At 37.7% G+C, this 22,178-nt stretch overlaps 6 protein-coding genes and 1 pseudogene across 9 annotated transcripts; 4 read left to right on the top strand and 3 right to left on the bottom strand.

Moving 5' to 3' along the window:
• LOC104788764 lies at window positions 411-1,526 on the top strand (annotated as a pseudogene).
• Window positions 2,182-6,610, top strand: LOC104784865 (RNA binding motif protein, X-linked-like-1). 3 transcript variants are annotated; one of them, XM_010509960.2, is made up of 12 exons: window positions 2,182-2,646; window positions 2,991-3,547; window positions 3,632-3,721; window positions 3,813-4,052; window positions 4,352-4,573; window positions 4,650-4,953; window positions 5,055-5,368; window positions 5,457-5,560; window positions 5,654-5,757; window positions 5,859-5,932; window positions 6,007-6,102; window positions 6,279-6,610. In XM_010509960.2, exons 1-11 carry the CDS (start codon window positions 2,379-2,381, stop codon window positions 6,094-6,096), a joined length of 2,367 nt encoding a protein of 788 aa, XP_010508262.1. In that variant the 5' UTR covers window positions 2,182-2,378; the 3' UTR covers window positions 6,097-6,102; window positions 6,279-6,610. The 3 variants fall into 3 exon arrangements, with proteins under 3 accessions (XP_010508262.1, XP_010508261.1, XP_019101178.1); XM_010509959.2 differs by having other exon boundaries at window positions 6,007-6,109; XM_019245633.1 differs by lacking the exons at window positions 2,991-3,547; window positions 3,632-3,721; window positions 3,813-4,052 and having other exon boundaries at window positions 2,191-2,646; window positions 6,007-6,109.
• LOC104784864 (trihelix transcription factor ASIL2-like) lies at window positions 6,791-8,718 on the bottom strand. The gene has a single exon (XM_010509958.2). It carries the CDS (start codon window positions 8,145-8,147, stop codon window positions 6,975-6,977), a length of 1,173 nt encoding a protein of 390 aa, XP_010508260.1. The 5' UTR covers window positions 8,148-8,718; the 3' UTR covers window positions 6,791-6,974.
• LOC104784863 (ankyrin repeat-containing protein NPR4-like) lies at window positions 9,144-10,940 on the top strand. Its single transcript, XM_019245469.1, has 2 exons — window positions 9,144-9,811; window positions 9,886-10,940. Exons 1-2 carry the CDS (start codon window positions 9,227-9,229, stop codon window positions 10,681-10,683), a joined length of 1,383 nt encoding a protein of 460 aa, XP_019101014.1. The 5' UTR covers window positions 9,144-9,226; the 3' UTR covers window positions 10,684-10,940.
• Window positions 11,593-13,375, top strand: LOC104788763 (ankyrin repeat-containing protein ITN1-like). Its single transcript, XM_019245461.1, has 2 exons — window positions 11,593-12,270; window positions 12,451-13,375. The coding sequence occupies exons 1-2, from the start codon at window positions 11,689-11,691 to the stop codon at window positions 13,216-13,218; spliced, it is 1,350 nt and encodes a 449-aa protein (XP_019101006.1). The 5' UTR covers window positions 11,593-11,688; the 3' UTR covers window positions 13,219-13,375.
• LOC104784862 (cyclin-U4-1) lies at window positions 14,321-15,599 on the bottom strand. Of its 2 annotated transcripts, XM_010509956.2 has the most exons (3): window positions 15,122-15,599; window positions 14,497-14,779; window positions 14,321-14,408 (listed from the first exon to the last, which is right to left on the bottom strand). In XM_010509956.2, exons 1-2 carry the CDS (start codon window positions 15,460-15,462, stop codon window positions 14,518-14,520), a joined length of 603 nt encoding a protein of 200 aa, XP_010508258.1. In that variant the 5' UTR covers window positions 15,463-15,599; the 3' UTR covers window positions 14,321-14,408; window positions 14,497-14,517. The 2 variants fall into 2 exon arrangements, with proteins under 2 accessions (XP_010508258.1, XP_010508257.1); XM_010509955.2 differs by having other exon boundaries at window positions 14,321-14,779.
• LOC104784861 (probable WRKY transcription factor 12) lies at window positions 19,858-21,770 on the bottom strand. Its single transcript, XM_010509954.2, has 4 exons — window positions 21,401-21,770; window positions 21,204-21,292; window positions 20,767-20,937; window positions 19,858-20,190 (listed from the first exon to the last, which is right to left on the bottom strand). The coding sequence occupies exons 1-4, from the start codon at window positions 21,644-21,646 to the stop codon at window positions 20,028-20,030; spliced, it is 669 nt and encodes a 222-aa protein (XP_010508256.1). The 5' UTR covers window positions 21,647-21,770; the 3' UTR covers window positions 19,858-20,027.

Here is a 22,178-nt window from a genome sequence, read left to right as displayed (position 1 = left end):
CGAATAATACTCTGTTTTTTGGTTTCTACATTATACTAACCAAGAAAATCTGAAAACAAAAAGCTGAACCGGAACCGAATACAAACACACTTGAAAAACTCGGTCAAGCTAAATTAGACAACAGAGTAACAAACCATTATATAATAATTAGACATTCTATAATTAGACATAATCTTTTGCCGCTCATCCCCTATACTAAAGAAAGAACATCTACTGCGTAAACGAACAAAATATTATAAACCGGATTTAACCGATTAAAAATTGAATCGGAGGAAAAAAGAAACCGGTTTTTGTTATGTTTTTGGCTATATATAACCGAAACCAAAGTTGAATAAAAAAGGAAACCTCTCAATTGCTGTGAAAGATTCTTGAGTTCTCTCCATTAATCTTCTCCTTCAAACTAAAACTCGATGTCAAACCTCGCCGCTTCTAACGCCGACGAACGACCGCGAAAAACCAACCAACCACCGTCGTCTTCATTGTCATCACCAATATCGCTTTTGTCACTGCCATTGGACATCGTTTTGAACGTCTTAGCCCACGTACCAAAACGGTTTTACCCAATCCTCTGTTGCGTCTCCAAGAAGATGAGGAGTCTTGTTCGCTCCCCTGAGATTCACGAGACTCGATCTTTACTCGGCAAAGATTCTCTTTATATCTTCTTCTTGGACGAACTCTCTAGTCCCTTATCCGTCTAATGGTACACTCTCCGCAGGACCGAGAACAGTACGACTGAGAATCTCTTCTACCCGATAGAATTCTCTAACCCTTGTGACCTTTGTACTACTCGCATGCTCGCCATTGATACAGAGATCTTCTTCATCACCCCATGTACTACTCCTTCATTAAAATTACGGATTCTTGACACCAGGTCTAGAGTGTTGCGTCAAGGACCTAGTTTGCTAGTGGAACGTTTAGCAACTAGCGTAGGACTAGTCGGAGGTAAGGTCTATGTGATCGGAGGATGTAGGGAGCGCGAATTACTAGTGGAAAGATTAGACTTAAAGACGCAAACTTTTGAAGCAGCTCCCACTCCGGATGAAATAGATTATCGCATATGGATATATGGGGATAATGTTACACTAGACAGAAAGGTTTATGCTCTATGTCCTCGTGAAGGTATGGCCTCGTACGATACTAGAGATGGTTCTTGTCAGAGATCTGAGATGCCTAAAGATAAATGGCGCCGTTCAGGAACGTGCGTGATTAACAATGTGCTCTACCTTTACTTCTCTAGATTCGGGTTAATGTGGTATGACACTGAACTTATGATATGGAGGGTTGTTTATGGTTTTGATCTTGACAAAGCTCAATGCGTTGGAATAGCTGAATACTATGGGAAGTTGGAAATTCTATGGGAGAAACCAAGTCCTGTTGTTAGTAGTGAAAGCAAAGAGATTTGGTGTACAATGATTGGTTTGCTTAGGAGTGATGTAGGGATTCATGGAGCTGCAGAACCTTCTCAACTTCTCGGGATTGTTCCTTATGGCTATCTAATGCGTTGTTGTCTGTCCGTTTCGGCTTAGACATTTTTGATGGTGAAACGTCTAGTACTACTTTCTCTTTGGTGCAGAATAATAGGAGCCAAGAAGGGTTGGTTCATGTAAATGTAACTGCAGAACCCTGTCAACTTACTTAGGCTATATAGATTGCAGTATTGCCTGTCTCTTTCAAGAAACTGATGAATATTTGGATGTATATCATGATGATGATCAATACAGTTTCTTTACATGATTGTGATTTGTGAGTGTGCTTATGCGTTTTCATTAATGTTGCAGTTTCAGCATCTTGTCTCTGTTTGTGTGACTGGTTACTGCAGTGAGTTTTGTTTGCTCGCTGTGCTTCTCTTGCCACTGTCTACTAAATTGATTCAAATGAAAATTCATTAACCGAATAATACTCTGTTTTTTGGTTTCTACATGACACTAACCAAGTAAATCTGGAAACAAAAAAGCTGAACCGGAACCGATTAACCGATAACCGAAACCAAATACACACTTGAAAAACTCGGTAAAGCTATATTCAGTACGAGTAAAAAGGCCCATTAACGTGTAGAATATTTATTTGGGCCAAAAGCCCATATATCTTACCGTTTTAGGTTTACAAACACCGAAATAAAAGCTTGAACGCCACGTCTTTACTTTTTTTTTTTTAATAAGGAATAATAATATATATTAATTTATTTTTAGTCCAAGAAGCGCAGGCTATCATCTCTCCGTGAATTAGGGTTTCCTTCTCTCTATCTCGAGTTCAATACCATTGTTGATCCGCTGAGCTAGGGGTTGTTCGATCCCGACAATTGTGTGGCTTTGCTCTGTTCTTTGTTCTTCGAATTGGGTTAATCTGTTCTGATTTGTAAAGAGAACATACGAATAGCGATGCCACCGAAGGTTGTGAAAAGGGGAGGCGCCGCGAGAAGAGGCGGGAGGGTAACGAGATCGGCGGTCAAGGCTCAGAGTACGCCGATGGAATCTGCCCACGATGAATCTGTTAATATCGGTGAGCTATCTGGCTCCGATGCTGTGGATGCGAAGGAGGTAGATGAAACTTTGGAGGAAGAGAATCCATTAGATGGGACGAAGCCATCGGATTCAATTAATGATTCTGTAGCTTCAGCGAATCCGAATGATGTTGTTCCGTCGAAAAGTAAGTTTCTTTGAGCCTGGTTTGAGAATTTGGATTCGTTTTTTGGGATTGTCTAGTTAACTCGTAGTATCGTTTCATTGTTTTTGATGGATCTAAGTCTAGTTTTGACGAAAGTTTGTGACTTTTTAGACTAATTGTATATTTGTATCTGACCATAGAGATTAACAAAATAAGAATAATTGTATCTGACTATGGAATGTTTGGATTTAATTTGGATGATGAGCTTAGGGATAACTGTTGTAGATTCTGTGGAAGATAGACGTTATCTTCTGGGGTTGTTATCTGTGAACAAACTTTAGGGTACCTCGAATAGTATTAGATGTTTTACTCGATTTTGCTCGCAGAGGAGATAAAGGATTCTGTGGATGATTTCGGAAAAGATGAAAGATTGGATTTAGATGACAATGAACCAGAGTATGAGGCTGAAGAATATGGCGGGGAGGAGTTTGAAGAGAGAGAATTGGGACAGGAGGATATTGAGTTAGTTAACGAGGAAGAAGAAGAGCTGCACGAGGAGATTGAGGTCGAGGAGGAAGGTGGTGAGTTTGAAGACGAGATTGGAGATGGTCCCGAGGAGCTTGAGAGTGAGCATGATGATGAGCATGAGCATGCTAATGAAGATGTCAAACATGGAGGAGACACTGTCGATGTGGAAGAAGAAGAGCATCATGATGTTCTCCATGAGAGACGTAAGCGTAAGGAGTTCGAAATATTTGTTGGAAATTTGGACAGAGGTGCTACCGAGGACGACTTGAAGAAAGTGTTTGGTCATGTGGGCGAGGTGACTGAAATTAGGATTTTGAAGAATCCTCTGACAAAGAAGAGCAAGGGTTCTGCTTTCTTGCGTTTTGCAACTGTGGAACAGGCAAAACGAGCTGTTAAAGAGCTTAAAAGTCCAATGGTAAATCGTCTACACTTTAGTATTTGATGGAGAGTTTGTGTAGCTTTACATTCTATATCATGCTCTTGGTCATTGGGACTGCAGATCAATGGTAAAAAGTGTGGTGTGACTGCAAGCCAGGATAATGATACCCTCTTCATTGGTAACATATGCAAGGCATGGACCCTAGAAGCTGTAAGTATTTGGGTGTCCGTAGATATGCCAATTAAACCCAACTCCACAGTACGTGGAAATCCTGACCATCAGGTATTTGTTGTTGTTCCAGTTGAGGGAGAAGCTGAAACACTATGGAGTTGAGAATGTGGATGATATAACGTTGGTAGAGGACAGCAACAATGTCAACATGAATCGAGGGTATGCCTTCTTGGAATTCTCATCTCGCTCAGATGCCACGGATGCTCACAAACGTCTCCTCAAGAAAGATGTGGTGTTTGGAGTTGAGAAGCCTGCAAAGGTCTCTTTTGCTGATTCTTTCTTAGACCCAGAAGATGAGATAATGGCGCAGGTACTCACTTTGCAGGATCATTTATTTCTTGCAACTTTCATCCTAATTAGAGCGATGGAGGAGTTTAAAGGGGGAGGTGTGGGTGCCACCTTTTCTCTTTGCAGGATAGTAGGTTTTATTTTACCGTTTCTGGATGGTGACTTAGAATAATTTCAATACCAATAATGAAAACAGACTCAGAATACATTTTCCTTCTGGCTCTCTAACGACATGCTAGATTCTGGATTATTGATTGTTGATGAATTTATTATATCTATCTGCTCATAGTACTTAGTTCCATTTATATACTGGTGTTACAGGTTAAGACTATCTTCATTGATGGTCTTTCACCTTCATGGAATGAAGAACGTGTTAGAGACCTTCTGAAAAGATATGGTAAACTAGAAAAGATTGAGCTTGCTCGCAATATGCCATCAGCAAGGAGGAAAGACTTTGGCTTTGTAACTTTTGATACTCATGATGCTGCTATGAGCTGTGCCAAATTCATCAACAACTCAGAGCTAGGCGAAGGGGAGGACAAGGTATTCATATTTTAATTCCTTATCCATATCCACGCAAGTATTATTTTTGCTTTCTAATTCTCTTTTATATTTCTAGGCAAAAGTGAGAGCACGCTTATCTAGACCACTTCAGAAAGCAGGTAAAAGCAGGCAGTCCAGTCGCTCAGACCAGCGGTCTAGGCATGGGACTGGACGGTCTGGAAGGAGTTCATTTGCTCGTCTTCCACCCCGTAGCCTTCCTTCCTCTCGGAGTGCTAGAGGCGTTGGATCTCGGGCCCCATCTTCTAGTGCAAAGAGAGCGGCTGGATCAAGGGGAAGACGTCCACGCCCACCTCTACCTCCGCCTGCAAGAGTCAGGCCCTTGCCACCACCTGCTAGGTCATATGATAGAAGACCTCCAGGTACCACGGGACTTGCTGTTTCTCCATGTTTACTTATCTTTTTTACTTCAACTTCTTTTGTGTTGATTTATCTGATCAAATCTTCCATATTGTGTTTTCAGTTCCTCTGTATCCAAAGGCTAGCTTGAAGAGGGACTATGGTCGGCGTGATGATCTTCCTCCTCCAAGAAGCAGACCAGCTGTGAGCTATAGTTCAAGGCTTTCTCCTGAGAGACATCTGTCCTACAGAGATGATTATGCACCTCGTGGCTCTGGTTATTTAGATCTTCCTAGAAGTTCGTCTCGCTCTGAAATGAGGAGGCCGTTCGTGGATGACCCTTACAGTTCAAGATTTGAAAGACCTCCCAGTTACAGTGAAGGAAGACCTCGCGCTTATGAACCTCTTCCTGGATCAAAGCGTCCATATGCTGCATTGGTCTGGTTTCTTGCTCTCTCCGACCATTTTGCTATCTTTAGACTATATGATTGGTTATTTTAACGAGGGTTCATTGTTTATTATTCAGGATGACGTTCCCCCTCGTTATGCTGATGTCGATGTTCGTCATTCAAGAGCCCGTCTGGACTATGATGTTGGCCCTTCTCAATATGGGGAATCCTATGGGGACCGGTATGTTCTCCTTTTATGGATTTCTTCTGTTATCTATGGTTGCAATTCTCTTTGTGCCAAGTATTTATGTTTTTACTTCCATGTTTGGTGTAGGATTCCTAGATCTAGTCTAGGATATGGAAGCAGCCGAAATTCTATGTCAAGTCATGACTCGCGTGGCCCATACAGCAGTCGTCAAGGAATGGATTATGGAGGAGGTTTGATTCAGAACTTTCTGTTGTGACTAACATAAAGCAATACTTTATTGAGATGCAAACACTAACATGGCTATAATTCCATAATGTTACTTTTTCTTTAGGTTCTTATAGTGGCAGCGATGTAGGAGGAATGTACTCCTCTAGTAGCTATGGTGGTGACCTACCCAGAAGAGATGTAAGTGGCTTCACAATGTTCTTTTATTTATTTTTTGGAAAGTGAAGTTGTGTAACAAATTACTGGATTTGCAGGGAGGAGGTAGCTCGTATTCTTCAATTTACTCAAGCCGTGGCTTGGGTGGTAGTAGTTACTCTGGTGGTGGTCCAGGATCATACTACTAATGTGGAGTGAGTGGTAATTTTGTTGGTTCCTTCCATTTTTAGTTGTGTCTTTGTGCATTGTTTTGGTTTCCTTTGTGGGATATATGGTTGGTTAGAAGAAGACAGTGCATGAATCACATCTTGAAAGGTCTGAGCAGGAAGTATTAATCAAATGTGTGCTAATGTTTGTAAATGAAACACAGGTTTCACATGACCGAGGCTGCCAAAAAAGGAGGTTGTACCATGCAAAGTTGTGCAGAAAAGAAGCTACCAGCTGGGAAAGGAGGATTAAAGCCAGCTTCGGTGAGACTGTTGGAATATAGATGTGCTTGCATCTTCAACCGCACTTGCATCTTTTTTTTTCGGATGGGATGGTTCATAGTTGCTGGACTTGTGATGTATCTATCTCTTAGTTTTTCATTCCTCTTTCTCTCTCTTTCTCGAATAATGGACGAATTTGTTGGAGGACAGAGAATTAGCTATGTTTGTATTATTCATCCTTAAGTTTATAAAGTTTTCATCAAGAAAACAATAATTTTCTCAGCCAAGTCTTAAGGTCTTCTCAGCTTATTGCATTATTCTTTATTTAGATGTGATGCTTGCTCTGTGTTTAGCTCTCTATTGAAGAGAAGACGACAATGAGAGGTTATTACTCCATTGACGTGACTTTCGAAGCTTTAATTATCAAGATTTGTCGGAAAAAAACAATAAAAGATACTGAGGAAGTCCCAATTTTATACACTTTATAATATAACATACATAATTAAACAGCAGGATACATTACTTGTGTTAGAAAGGATGCAATGAGCTTAATAAAAGCTCTTTCGATTTCTCTACAAACCCTAGAATTGAAAATTTGAGAACACATAATTTATGGCGCCTTTTAGAAGTCAACTATATCAATCAAGAGAGTCAGCAGCAGCCATTCTTCTAGCTTTCTTCTTCATCTTCTCCTCCTCCGTATTATTCTCTGCAATGGTTTTAGCAAACGCTTCCACGATTCGTTGCTGCGATTCCAATATCATCTTCGTCCTCTTCATCTCTGTCTCCATCCTCATCGCTTCTATCTCTCTAGTCATCTCCATTCTCGTCTGCTCTGTTCTCAACATCGTATCTCCAAGCAGCTTAATCGCACTCGCTATCTCCACCATTGGATCATTACCATTACCATTACCATCACCATCATCCTCCTCCGTCTTCATCATCATCTCTCTCCCTCTCTTCCCTCCTCCTCCTCCTCCTTCAGGAACTCTACCAACCCTAGCACTGTAACTAGATCCTACTCCTAAACCACGAGCAGGTCTCGGATTTGAACTCGGACTCGCCGTGTATTTCTGATCAATCTTACCGGCAAATCTCGGACCTGGCTGTGCTAAACTCACTCCAGTCGGTATCCTAATTCGAATCCCGCCGCTACTACTACCAGATCCAGCCGTACCATTCCTATTAAAGAACCTCGGCGTCGTCCTCGCCACTGATCCACCTCCTCCGCCGTTTTTAAACTGATACCGAGCTGTGTAATTCCCGTCGTCGTGATCCTCATCGTCACCACTTTCGTTACCTTGTTTGATGATCTCTGGTCTATTCTCCATAGCTTCCATACGCTTAAAATGAACCCAAGACGATATAAACCTCGCCACCGGCACAGATCTAGCTCTCTGTATCTCAGTTCGGTACCTTTTACGAAGCTTCTCCATCTTGTGACGGCACTGAACCGCTGTTTTCTTCGGCGTCACGTCCGGGCAACTAACACCAACCGCTTCTGCGACTTCTTCCCAGTGATTCGCCTTTAGGTTTCCACGGTTTAGAGCGTACCATTTGTCTCTGTATCCGTCAATTAGCGCAACCGTCTCTTCAAGCGACCAGCACGGCGGAGGTAACCGCCTAGAGTTCTTGGAGGGGACGGAGGCGCTCTTCAGATCTGTGACGGAAACCGGTTCCGCTGAGGCATCGTCTTGAGCGGGAGAAGATAATGATGGCGGGACGAGAGCTGACGGTGGAGACGATTGGATCCGAACCGGTGATGGATCCGGAATTGGATCGTGGTTCATCGGAGAATCCGGATCGGACATGGAACGGTATAGATGATAAAATTCAAAATCTGAGGAATGAAGAAGAAAATTTTCAGATCTCGTGAAGGAAAGAGAAAATGGCTGTGATGCGGATGGATGGCTATTCGCGGCGGCGATATCACGTAATAGATAAGGGAGAGAGGAGAGAGAGAGAGAGTGGAGGAGAGGCGTAGGTTAAAAGGTTGGTGGCGGAGGATAAGGTTAGATAGAAGCGTACATTAGCAGAAGAGTTGGTAAATAATAAAGGAAGAAAAGCCTCAAGCGGTGGTGGCGGAGGGTGGTGGTGGGGGCACACCGTCGTGGACGACACGTGGGATAATAATGATATTTGAATCGGTGGAAAATAAAAAAGAGAAAAAGCGGCTGGTTTCGGGGATGAAGCCACCGTGGTCATGGTCATCATGGTTAAGGGGAGAGGCTAACGTGAGCCGTGTTTCACGGAGCCGGTAGGTGGCGTAGGGTAGACTTTGCGAACCCGCTCTTGCCGTTTTTGTAACTGCTTTGCTTAATTATGTTTTTTTTGGCCTCTTCTTCCTCTCTGGCGTTCTACTCTTTTTTTTAGTAAAGTCATTTTGTTAATGTAATAACATGAGATTAATGATTTGTTGATTTTTAGGCCTCAAATCATATTAACACAATTTGATAGATGGGCTTAAAACTTGAATTGGGCTATTATGATGCAACAAGGAATCTTTCAAGTGGTAGGTAACACTATTGTGTCTCAAGTTAGGTTTAGCAACTTGAGACATCTCTTTTGTCATATCGTTTGTTTGTGTGTGTTCTTAGGTTGATGTCTGATAATATATTTTGACAAAGGCTTCAATGTGAAAATGTCCTTGTCGTATAAATTTGACTTTTGGATTAATAAAATCAAGATTGTGTAAGACGTGGGGGAGTTTGACATGTTTTGTTTCTGTCTGACTGACTAAACATAGTTGAAAATCATATCTTGGACATCTGTTTTTAAATGTTTCGAGTCTTGCAAAAGAGGTTTGTTGACCTAGCGGAAAGAGAGATTTTTAATGTTTCAATCTCTTGCAAAGAGGTTTTTGACTTAGCAGAAAGAGAGAGAGAGAGAGATGATGATGGAGAAGAATCCGTTAATGGAGGCTGCTCGGAAAGGAGATGTCGAGTATTTACTCCGATCAACGGAATCCGATCCAACTCTTCTCGAAGTTATTGTTGTAAACGGGGAAGAAACGCCGTTACACGTTGCCTCCATGTACGGACACTTTGGTTTCGTTAGAGAAGTTCTGAAACTAAGAGAGAGTCTCGGAAAAGAATTGAACAAAGACGGGTTTACTCCTTTGCATATAGCAGCATCTATGGGTCACGTTGAAGTCGTGAGAGAGCTTTTGGAGAAGCTAAGTGGTGAGATCTGTTTGATCAAAGGTAAAGATAGAAAGATTCCTCTTCATTACGCTGCTATGAGAGGAAGAGTTCCTGTTCTTGACGAGTTAGTGTCTGCAAATCCGGAGTCTCTTGAAGAAATCACTGCCCGTGGAGAGACCGTGCTTCATCTTGCGGTTAGGTACTATCAGTTCGATGGATTCGTTGTTTTGTTGGAACGTCTTAAGGAGTTTGATAAGCTTTGTGTGTTGAATAAACAAGACAACGGAGGGAACACAGTTTTACACTTAGCTGTTCAAAAACGACAGTACGAGGTATCAATCTTCTCTAACTTAACTTGGTTCTCTAATTCGATTTTTATCCATTAATATGAGATTGCAATTTGCAGGTGATTGACTTGTTGCTTGGCTCTAACAACACAATCCCACGAGATTTTATTGAAGTGAACTCTTTAAACTCCAATGGCTTCACACCTCTTGATGTGTTACTTCACTTTGGAAGTGAACCAGAAGACGTGGAGATTCATCAGATCCTCACTAAATCAGGAGCTGTAAGATCAAGAGATCTCGACACAAGACAATCTACAACAACAACAGAGAATGAAACAACACCGTCAGAAGAATCCCTGATGACTCACAAGCAGTGGCTAGATTACTTCAAGTACAAGAAAGACAGAGTCTCACCTCACGAAGTTCGCAATGTATTACTGGTTATCGCGATTCTGATAGCCACAGCGACTTATCAAGCCGTGCTAAGTCCACCTGGAGGTGTCTGGCAAGAAGATTACTGCATTGATGGATTCTGTAAAGTAACTGATCTAAAAGAAAACAAAACCAAACCGGTTTACTATGCAGGAACAACGATAATGGGATCAAAGAGCTGGGTCAATTACGGCATTTTCATCTTCTTAAACTCGGTCGGGTTTTTCACTTCTATTGAACTAATCTCTTTGCTCACAAAAGGTCTCCCTTTCTACCTTGAGCTGCAAGTTTCATTGAATGCTGTTGCTTTGACCTATGGATTCGCAATGGCTGCACTTTCTCCAAACTTCGGATTAGGCTTGTTCTTCATGGTGCTTTCTGTTGTATTACCTATCGCTGTAGCGAGAATCCCAAGTCTAATCAGAAAACATGCCAAGAAAATCAGAATCTATCCTCTAAGAAATGGTACCACAACCACCTCATAAAATCCCAAGTTACAGTTCCAATTCCCCTCTCTCTCTTTTTTTTTTTTGTCTATATACATATCTTGAGTTGATTTGTGTTCTTGAGTAGTACATTTGAAGAAACATGAGTCTAAAAGTAAGTATTTTTGTCAGTATACCATTATTTGTAGAAGCTCTCACAAGTCAGAGTCTCTTAGCCTCTTTGGCTATTTAGTCAGGGTTTAGTGAAGCAGTGTCAAATCAAAAACTTTTATAAAAGTTGAATCTTTATTTGCATAGTCCTAAAGTCTTTGAGAGGACGAAACAGAGAAGCCATAAAAGAGGGGAATGATTGATTGATCATTATGATGTCTGAACCAAGCATAATCAATTTTCACTGCTGAAAAATTATAACTCTTGAGATTCAGACAAAACATCAGAAACAGGGGAATGATTGATCAGGGTTAATCTTAAGTCAGTCAGGCCCGTTAATTTTCACCATCAACCCCAACGGCAACCAGTGTAAGCGAGAATCTAATCCAGCCTGTGTCACACACTCATATACCTCATGTTATTATTATTTTTTTGGTAATAAACCTCGTGTTAATTAAGCATAAGAAGTAAGGAATCTTCACGACAAACATGTCATGTGATGTGAGGACTTGTTTTCGAATCTCGATAGTGAAAGTGTTTAACACTAGCTTTTAACTATTTTATTACACTTGCTTTTTTCGATTAATGAGAAACACCCCTCTAATTATTCGGTGATAATTACACCTTTCGTTGTTTTTAACATCTAGTGATATAAGCTTTTTATCGGGGTTCTCTTATCTTCTGAGTATAATAATTACACTCGAATAACATAGTTTAAAATTCAATAATTAAAAACACGAAAGGTATTTGTAATAGGTTGCAAACTTAATCACTACACATTCTCTTCAGCTTACATACCACTTACTAGTATTATATATACAGGTGTGTGTACTTGTCTGAATGTGGATAACCTTAAATTAATAGATTGGATATTCCCTTGGGGCTCAAGAAAGAATGGACCACAGATTGTTTGATGCAGCTCGTACGGGAGACATAACAACACTCAAGTTGCTCCTTCAAGAAGATCCTCTGCTTCTCGAGCGTCTCTCTCTTTCATCTCCAGAGAATCCTCTCCATGTCTCAGCTTTCACCGGCCAAGCCACTTTCACCGCAGAAGTCTTGCGTCACAACCAAGGTTTAGCTCTGGAGCCGAACCTACAAGGGTTTAGCCCTCTTCATATTGCTTCAGCTTCAGGGAAAATAGAAGTTGTGAGAGTGCTCCTAAGTGTTGGCCAGAAACGTGATCTCTGCTTCTTGAAGGACAAAGACGGTTTGATTCCTCTTCACAGCGCAGCGCAGAGAGGACGAATCGAGGTCATTAAAGAGCTGATTTCGTCATTCCCTGAATCCCTCGACGAACAAACGGCTTTTCTTGAGACCCCTCTTCATGTTGCTGTTAAGAACAATCAAGTGGAAGCTACGAAGTTGTTGTTGCAAGAGATCAAGAACCGTAACACATCGTGGGGGATCGTTAACCAGGAAAATCGAGAAGGCAATACAATCTTGCATCTTGCAACTCTTGGGAAACAGCTTCAGGCAAGTAGTTTCTTCTTCTTTACGCGTCACTTACAAACTTTTATCTAGTAGTATATATATAAAACGAATATATCCATTGTTAACTTTAACAGTTTCACACTTGATCATGCATAAGCGTCAGTACTAAATGCTATATATTTCAATAATATTGTTATATTCCAATAATATTGTTGTCTACAGATTGTGGAGATGTTGATAGGTGAGGAAGCAATATTACACGGATCGGTAGATGTAAACAAACAAAACAGAAGCTGGTTAACACCAAAGGATGTCCTCGACGTGGTTATTGAAACCGAAGGAGGAAGTGTTTCTGAAATGCACAGGATTGTTCAAATCTTTCAGACAGCTGAAGCAAGGAACGCAATTGAGAAACGTAAAAACCTTAAGCCAATTGACCGTAGTAGAAACCCTTTACGTATGATAAAGAGGTATCTAGACTACGAGATTACTAATTCCACACTTGAGAAGCGCGAGACTCTATTGGTTGTTGCGACACTCATAGCAACACTTACGTTCACTGGAGTCCTTCAGCCTCCAGGAGCTTTCAGAGGTGAAGACTCTAATGGTGGCTCTGGCTCACAGAACAACAACAACATAATCCCAATCATAAACACCAATTTCGGTTCGAGGAACAGCACTGAAGGACAAGCAATCATGGCAGCCAGTACTGTTGACTTCACTCTCTACGCTACCTTCAACGCGATTGGCTTCTTCGCTTCGGTTACAATGATCTCGCTGCTTACTAAAGGGTTCCCTCTGAGAAATTGGATAAGGCTTTGCGTTATCTCAATCGTGGCTATTTATCTGGTTGCAGTAGTCTACATAGCACCAAATGAGAAGACATTTTGGCTGGTGGTTTTAAGTGTATCGTCGCTCTTGGTTCTTCGTGAGTCTTATCTCTTCTTCAAATCATTGCTTAAAGCTTTTCAGGTTGCAAGGCGTCTCTAACTTTCTTTATAATCAACTCATCTCAGTTCAATCATCTTTGTTGTTGTTTCTTTATCATCATATTTGCTTATGTATGTGTGTTTTTATTCTTTTTCTTTTTTGTTCTATATTTATCATTGTAAAATGTAATCTTTTAAATGGGATTTTTCTCTCATATTTTTTCGTGTGAATTTGACTTTTTGAGATTTATAAATTAATTAAAAAGAAAATCACGAAGACCTAGAGGAGTTTTGAAATGTTCTGTTTCTCTAATGCTCTGACTTGACAAAGTTGAAATTTTTCATGTGTTTAACGTTGAACTCTCGCATGAAGGGTTTTTGACGTAGCAGAGAGAATAGAATCAGTTCAAGTACCAGAGAATGGCTAGCTAGATTACTTCTGGTACAAGAAAGATAAAGTCTCACCTAACGAAGTTCGCAACGTGTTATTGCCTTACTGGTTATGAAGATTCTGATAGCCACAACGACTTATCAAGCCGTACTAAGTGCACCTTGAGGTGTTTGGCAAGAAATTTACTGCATCAATGGTTACTGTCAAGTAACTGATCTTCAAATTCCAATTCCCCTATCTTTTTTTTTTTCTATTCTACAAACTATCTTGATTGGTTTGTGTTCTTGACTGGTAGTACATTTAAAGAAACCTGAGTCAAAAAGTAAGTTTTGTTTTGTTTTGTCAGTAAGCATTATTTGTAAGAAGCTCTCACAAGTCACAGTCTCTTTTAGCCTCTTTCAAGATCGGCTATTTGAATGTAATTTCTTTATCGTTACACTCTGTCGTCTCTGCTCTGCACATGTTCTTTTGTTCCCTTTATAGAACCAGATACAACAAATCTTATTCACCAATCCCAATTATTGTACCTTTTAAACTTATTATTAACCCATGTTTCTGATCTGACATGGGTAAAATTTTGAATATCAGACAAAACAAAACATAAACAATCATAACATATATATAAATCTCAGTTATGTATATATAAGTTTAGAGGGTCACTAGTGACATTTAAATTCTTTAGCCAAGCCAGTCTGTAAAGATGAATTATCTCATCTGTCAACATCTATATTTTCCTTACTAAAAATATATATAGAGATAGACAAGAACTTACTGGTTTGATTTTGAATTTTCTTATTTATTCTTAATCAGAGATTGATTAAGACAAGATAAGAGTACCTGCCGACTAATCTCTACATCATCTACACAAATTCATTAAAAATAAGAAAGGCGAAAATGATTAAAATGTTTTGGAAAAGAGACAAAAAAAGATTTTTTAAAGATTTTTACGTTTGGAATTTTGTTGGAAACTCAAACGGCGAGTTGCTGTTTCTGATGAGAAGCTTCATCGTCATTGATGAAGGTAATGACAGATCTTGATGATGGGACAACAACGAGAGAGAGAGGTTGAAGAAGAGTCATTTCCTTTTGAAGGTAAGTGAAGTAAGCGTGGAATGTGTTTGGCGTCACGTTTAATTCAAACCCTAACCCGAATAAGAAGTCCAGCTCTAGAAAATTCATCTCTTTCGTGCTTATACCTCCCACTTTCGCGTAATACGCATTGTTGTAGTACCTGTTTCAAATTACCATATTCAGTGTTTAGTGAATCAATGTCAAATCAACAAAAATAACTTTATAAAAATTGAATCTTTACAAAACAGAGAAGCCATAAAACAGGGGAAGTGATTGATTGATTGATTGATTGATCATTATGATGTCTCAACAAACAAATTCTCAATTTTTACTTTTTAAATTAAAACTGTGGTTGAGAAAAAACATACTCAGATCAAAAAAAAGTTTAAAAATTAAATGAATTTTATAGTTTTCTTGAGACTCAGACAAAACTTCAGAAACAGAGCAGTTATGAAACAGAGCAGTCTGAAGTTGCTGAGATCAGTTCTTAAAATTGACTTACAGATCATCGAGGAATTTAGCAGCGACCATGACACTAGTGATGAGGAGACGATGAACGTTAAAGGAATTGATTGGAAGTGAAGGTTGTCTGTGAGTGAAACGGTCGAGATAAACGTAAGCCACGACGAAGCAAGAAGGACTACAATTCGCGTATTTGAAGATCCTCTCGAGATAGCTCTGGATCGTTATGGTCGGTCTACTCAGTCCGTGGAACACCGATACCCTCTGTGACTGAGTCGTGACTCTTCTGGTCAGATCGTTAGACTCTGCAACTCGCTCTAGCAATGAAGATAAGAATGCTATTAGCTTCGACATTACACTTGGATTCTCAAGTTCCGCCATTTTTTTGTGTGTGTACGAGAGAAAGAGAGAGAGAAAGAGAGAACTTGTTTATGTGATGAGATGGAGAAGAGAAGAGTCTTCTCTTTGCTCTGCTCTGTTGTTAATGGCGTGTGTTTAAGTTGGTCGTTATATTGGGTAGTTATTATGTATTTCTTATTTTTATTTTAGTGAATTAGTGTAAGTATTTTAACTTTTTTATCCAATTTAAATTTTAGAAATGTGTCGCTTTTGAAGTTTTTCAGTTGTGTTATACATTCATTAGTCATTTACTCAATTGTTCTATCACCGTCGGCGGTGGAACCCCAAAAAAACGAAAATGAATAAATAAATAAAATCATTAGTATATGGTAGTCCTGGGCAAATAACCGGAACCGAACGGACCGAACCGAAACCGAACCGAAATTTCGGTTCCGGTTCGAGTATGGTTAGTAGATAATAACCGATTGGATAGTGTTTTAATTATCCATGATATCGGTTATTAACCGAACCGAACCGATATCCATTCGGTTATCCGAATCAAACCGAACTCATATAAAAATTATGTTTTAGCCAAGAATCGAACTTGAGTCCCCTGTAAACTTGACCGTGCAAAGTGGCCACTGCACCACGTTGAAGTTTGTCATTCTAATACATGTTAAAATATATAACGTAATAAAATTAAACTAAAAAACCACACCAATATCATATATATTTAGACCAAAATACCAAAATATTTTAAATAAACCAAATATTTAGAAGTTTTTAGATATATTTGTTAAATTATAATAAGTTTTATTTAAATAATATTTTTTTTAAAATATATTACACTGTTTTGGATACCCGGAACCGAACCGAAAATAACCGAAACCGAACCAAACCCGAACCGAAATAGTAAATTAACCGAATGGATCCTAAACCTCTATATCCGAACTACCCGGAACCGAATGGATATATCCGGAACCGAACCGAATACCCGAACGCCCAGGACTAGTATATGGAACAGAAAAGGAAAAGTGGGGTTTTTTATAAAAGATGGGTTAATGATATATTGAATTTGAAAACTTAAGTTCTAACAAGAGGGAAACATAATTAATACATCAAACAAGATATATCAAATCAAAGGAGATAAACTTATATATCCTAATTAATGTTTATGAAACTATGTAATGTGATTAATTTGGGATAATTCATACGTGAAAATATATATATATATATACGGGAGTATTATGTAAATTACGATTATTATGTTTGTCTTAATTTTTTTGATTTGTAATGTGGAGATGGGATCCCATACTCATCATGTTACATGACATGTGGAAGAAATTTATTTAAATTTAGAAAGTCACGACGATAGTGATCTAACGAAATGCATGTGTTTCTAATAATGTGTGAATCAATTCCCATCTGGTAACATCAAATTTGATCCTTTCTTTATAACCCCCAAAAGAAAAAAAAAATTGATAGCTAGGAAAAGAAAAGATATAAGATCTAAAATACATAAGTAGATCGATCTAAATCTAAATAGATGCAAAGTAAGACAGCTAATTTGGACGCATTTAGACAAAGTTCTAAGAACAGCAAACCCAAAAGGTTTAAAAGACCAACACAGAAAAAAAGAGGTTTCACGTTAAGATCTTTTTTTTTTTTACTTTACTTTACAGACCACGATATGTCAACTTGTGCGATCAATGATCATCCCCTTTGGAACGTTTCAAATTTAATCGTGCTTACCGAAATGGAGATACGAGGAACACAACGTCGTGAAAACTAGATTATCGCATTTTCAAATACTTTTTTCTTTTCTTTGTATAGAGTTTACATTTTTCATGTTTTATAAGTACTTCACCATGCTACGTACGTAATATGCAATCGAAATGATGCATTTTTCTAATATCGTTAGTAATTTTCCGAATAACATTAAACATCAAACATCAAAACTATAGTTCATTAACTCATGAACTACTACAAACTATAGTATACGAACTTTTACTAGTACAAAGTTTATATGCTTGTATAATGTACCTGCATTATTTTTATTTATTTGGGGTTTTTGTATGATGCGAGTACTGATCGTATACTTGATTTAGTACCTGAACTTACAAGAAAAAAACAATTAATTAAACATGACAGCAAGGTTAGATGTTAACTGAATGTGATTGGAGTGATGAAAAAGTAAAGCATGTCCCGTGAGAGAACCAAGAATAAAGAGATCTTTTTTATATAATCGTAGTAGTTTTTTTTTTTTGTTTGGAGGCATTTGGGGATCATCAATAACTGCGTAACGTGTCTCTCGCGTCTCGTATCTTTTTCATACCCAGTTTCCATGTGCTACTCCATGTGACCCCTCCCCATCTTTCAAATACTCTCATTTTAATTAGTTATCAACAAAATAATAAACTTTAGAAAGATTAAAATAATTCTATAATTCAAAATATTTTACGTTTTAGAATACATTTTAATATGGATATATAGTATACGCCTAGTCTAGTCAATGCATAATGTTTTGTCTTTGAATCATAGAAGGATGGACCACATTTCTTGGTTGCATATATACAGTTTTTTTTTAAATTCCGATTTTATTTGTGAACTTAAACTTTATTTTATTCGAAAGAAGCATTTTTTATTTTCTTCTACAAGCCAATTTTTTTTTTCTTCAAAATATATTATTTAAATCATACCAAATCTATATATTTGTTTGTTGAGGATTTTATAAAGATATTATCAGACCAATCCATTTTTATTTGGTGGGCCTAACTATTATATATATAGCCATTTCATCTTAAGTTGCATACGACATTTTTCTTATAAATATCCTCGAAAAATAAATAAACCAAAATCGTTGTGGTTAAGAAGGAGAAGCAAACATTATCATTGTTGTTGCCTACTGACACAAAAGGGCCCAAGAAGCAAAAATTATTCACATCACGATCAAAGAGGGAAAAAACTACAAGAATTCAAGTTTCGTTTATATCTTACCACTTCACGATAATCTTTTGAACCGATTATGGGCCTAACGCAGGCCGTTTATTGAGTGTGATTCTACTTGGTAAAGATAAAGTATTTGTAGTGTTGAGATACGAGTTAGAAAATAAAAAACAAATCTTTACTATATAATAATGTCTGATTGAAAGATATAAAACCCAAACAAATCTAGGAAAATATCTCTTTTTTACTTTCCCCAAAAACCAATTATAGAGAAACTAAACTTTTGTAATGTTGATCCAAGAGAAAACAAAGAATGATCATAAGAATGTTGAAATGAAGATAAACGAAAACAAATCTAGACATCAGATCATAAATCTTTCCTGTTGTCCCTCAAGGTTCTATGCATGATATGCCATGATGTTGCTATTGGTTGAGGGAATCAATACCCTATAATTCTTACTAAAATCCAAAAGAAAAAAAAAAAAGAACTTTACGTTTCTTCCTCTCTTTTACTTGAAAAAAGTTTATTATTCCATTAAGATCATAATATTATGAGAAGTGTGTTAAACATATCGTGTAATAAGAGGTGGACCAATATATAATGTATGTACAAAAAGCGAAAGATGTGTCAGGGCACAAAATAGGTGGCTTACTCAGTTTACTCACACTCCACTTGTGTCTGGCACACATGATAAGCAGCGAGTCACATGCCCTGACTCAGTTTCAGCGGCATTCGCCATTTAATATGCTTTTTACCATCTATAAATATATACAACATTTAACCATCTCAACGTATAATAATCGATCAAATCAAGTTGTATATTTCTTTACGATTTTTTGCACTAAGTAGAGTGAAGAAAAGAGGATGTCGTCTATAGTATTTGACTTGGTTCTCTATTACACTGGTCACAATGCATTTGCATCTTTCAAGAACGAAGGTGATGATGACGACGATATAATCTATGATTACGCTCCGGCTGCATGATTCAATCATCTATAGTATAACATCTTCATCATTAGGCGAGAGAGGGAGAGAAGTTTTTCTAGCTTGCTAGATTACACCCTAATTTAAATAATAATGTGATATATATAGGACCATGTATGCTAGTTTGTAGCTAGGTTGGCTTGAGTGTTGTTACTACTTGTAGTTGTAAACTTTTGACCTTTGTTCCTTTTTGGTGTTTTTTTCGTATGGCTCACATATAAAACTACACTAGTTATATCGTATCAGATTTGGGAACATATAACATTAACATGTCTAAACAAACCGTGTTTCGAGTATTCATTTTACTATTAAAGAAAAAGATCATGCACCTAGATAATTAATGTGGTCTTCATCTGATAAGTATTTTGCTTCAGAATCACTTTAACAAAATTTAATTTCTTTCCACCGCGTCAAAACTCAAAAAATCTATCCCACTGAATTTTTTTAACCACAATGAACTACCAAGTTCAATATCATGGTAGTTCATCATGTGTACCATAAGTCTATAAGCAACAAGTCAAGAATATGTGTATAATATATGATGACATACTCATGAAGAATACATGCAATATCAAATAGCTAGGCAGTATATCACACGTACATCTGTATGTGCATATATATTTATATATCTGTCTATATATAGATATAGATTGAGAGAGAGAGAGAGAGAGAGAGGTTAAAAAGAAGAGATACAATCATGGTCAGGAGAAGTGGAGTCATCAGAGGGAATGTGGTTGTGACGACCTTCGTATGTAGTAATCACCATTCTACAATCTTCCGACAGTCGCTCCACTCTCTTCTTCACCCTACAGTTGTTGTGTGTGCATCTGTAATAACTCCTGTATATATATTTCCACATATTTATTATTCTTTCACTAGTAGTACACATAGACACAAATAATTAGATTCAATTAACCATACAAAAAAAAGGAATTAACAAACGTGTGAAATTAATCAAAAAAAAAAAGATAGTTGGAAATATGTGTAGATCACATGGCACAATGAAAATTAAAAAGAGGTAAAAATAGAAATATTGTTTACATTCTTAATGATGATGACTGCCCTCGAGGGGCGTACGGTACGATACATACTAAATTAAACTGTAACCTACGTACAATAAATATTCTAAATATGAAATACATATGTATGTATAAGAAGGTATAAACAGTCATGTCTAGTACTTGAGCAGTTGAGCTAAGGTTCCACATGAGTCTAATGAGAGAATATTATGATGCACCAAAAATCAAGTTCCTCCCCTCAGCTTTTACGAAAATATCAATCATGCATCAATAGATGTGATTATACGATCGAGTATCTAAGTAAGCAAATGTTATATTAGGAAACTATTATAAAGCTAATTAAGACTAATAGGGTTGATTAGTCAGTCACATATATGTGGTGGTGTTAAAAACTACCTGGGATGAAGGCTGTTCTTGACAACTTTCTGACCATATTTACGCCATTTGTAGCCATCGTCGAGAACATCAACGTCGCTTTTTGTTTGGAAACAGAATCTTGGCTCTCTAAGTTTTCTCCTTATCTTCACTTTGTTCTTCATATCTCCACTCCCACTACTTGATCTCCACCTGCAAATGCAATAACTCTTATGGTGTATTAGAAACATTATTTTTACCTTCATTAAGAAGGTTTAATCTAAATATGTCATGTCTTTGTGTATATAGAGAGTTTATAACTCTATTGAAACTCAACAAATTGCAGGAAAAAAAAAAAGGAAATATAAATTCATAACTTTATTGATTAGTTATTGATGAAAAAAACGAAGAAGGATTCACGGCGAAGAAAAAAAAAGTAGAAAAAAGGATTCATCTTCGAATCTAATGAGATAAATTACCAAGAATTAGAATGAGCATCATTGTTAGTTCCTCCCCTAAAATTCTCCTGGTCATCATTAACCACCTTTGATCCCAAGGGTCCTCCACCCTACAAAAATCAAATTAAACTTTCCAAATTAAGATCAATCAAACAATAGTTAAAATAAATTTAATCAAGATCATCATATATATGTGTATAGAAAGAGAGATCAAAGACCTGAAGATTATTAGAAAACCCTAGAGGTGTATGAGTAGTAGTACTAGAGGAAGGGTTGTGAATGGGGAAAGAAGGAGAAGAGAGAGAAGATGAAGTAGAAGAAGAAGAGAAAAAGGTTAACACATTGGTTTCTTCAAAAGGAATGAGGAAGTTCATATTCTCTTGAATCGTCGTCGTCGACGATGTTACTTGGTGTAGATCGTAATTATTGACTACTACTCTTCTTCCTCCTCCTCCTCCTTCCATTGTTTTTATTCTTAAATCTTTCCTGTTCTTTTTTTTTTCCTTGTTGACTATTGTGTATCAAATTGAAATAGTGTATGACACTTATTTCTTTCTTTTCTATAAATATGATTAAAGCTATAAATGTTTCTTCGACGGTTTATCTTCTCTTGCTTTCATATAGTAGAAGGGTAGGGTTTCGTATGTATGTCCCCCACACGTGTCAAAGACCCTCCAAGCATATCATTTGTACCATTCGTGTCTTCTTTGGCAGTCAACTTCATGTGAAGTGTTTTAATGTTTATAGATCATATCGCTAACAAAACTAAAATCGATTCCATTATATATTTTTAATTTACGACTTCCTTCCAACGATTTTACAATATATTGATAATGATGCCGAATGTTATATTCCTATCACCGCTTTAATTAGATGATTAACGACTCTACTTTCATTTGTTTAAGCAAGTAACTTACATCGTGAATTATAAACCTAACCATTCCATAATGAGGCCAAAAGAAGGTTGGGAGTTTTGAACTATTATCATGATCAGCT

Source organism: Camelina sativa, chromosome 5, assembly GCF_000633955.1.
Source record: "Camelina sativa cultivar DH55 chromosome 5, Cs, whole genome shotgun sequence".
Classification (NCBI taxonomy): Eukaryota; Viridiplantae; Streptophyta; class Magnoliopsida; order Brassicales; family Brassicaceae; genus Camelina; species Camelina sativa.
The sequence above is the reverse complement of the archived record's forward strand: the minus strand, read 5'-3'. Positions and strand labels throughout refer to the sequence as shown.

Coding starts and splice junctions, on each gene's coding strand:
- LOC104784863 (XM_019245469.1), top strand. CDS start 9,227: ATGATGATGGAGAAGAATCCGTTAATGGAGGCTGCTCGGAAAGGAGAT. Junction 9,812..9,885: donor TTCAAAAACGACAGTACGAG/GTATCAATCTTC, acceptor TGCAATTTGCAG/GTGATTGACTTGTTGCTTGG.
- LOC104784865 (XM_010509960.2), top strand. CDS start 2,379: ATGCCACCGAAGGTTGTGAAAAGGGGAGGCGCCGCGAGAAGAGGCGGG. Junction 5,369..5,456: donor AGCGTCCATATGCTGCATTG/GTCTGGTTTCTT, acceptor TTTATTATTCAG/GATGACGTTCCCCCTCGTTA. Junction 5,758..5,858: donor AGGAATGGATTATGGAGGAG/GTTTGATTCAGA, acceptor CTTTTTCTTTAG/GTTCTTATAGTGGCAGCGAT.
- LOC104784862 (XM_010509955.2), bottom strand. CDS start 15,462: ATGGCGGAACTTGAGAATCCAAGTGTAATGTCGAAGCTAATAGCATTC. Junction 14,780..15,121: donor GCTAAATTCCTCGATGATCT/GTAAGTCAATTT, acceptor AATTTGAAACAG/GTACTACAACAATGCGTATT.
- LOC104784861 (XM_010509954.2), bottom strand. CDS start 21,646: ATGGAAGGAGGAGGAGGAGGAAGAAGAGTAGTAGTCAATAATTACGAT. Junction 20,938..21,203: donor GATGCTCATTCTAATTCTTG/GTAATTTATCTC, acceptor TTGCATTTGCAG/GTGGAGATCAAGTAGTGGGA. Junction 20,191..20,766: donor AAGAACAGCCTTCATCCCAG/GTAGTTTTTAAC, acceptor ATATATATACAG/GAGTTATTACAGATGCACAC.
- LOC104784864 (XM_010509958.2), bottom strand. CDS start 8,147: ATGTCCGATCCGGATTCTCCGATGAACCACGATCCAATTCCGGATCCA.
- LOC104788763 (XM_019245461.1), top strand. CDS start 11,689: ATGGACCACAGATTGTTTGATGCAGCTCGTACGGGAGACATAACAACA. Junction 12,271..12,450: donor CTCTTGGGAAACAGCTTCAG/GCAAGTAGTTTC, acceptor TGTTGTCTACAG/ATTGTGGAGATGTTGATAGG.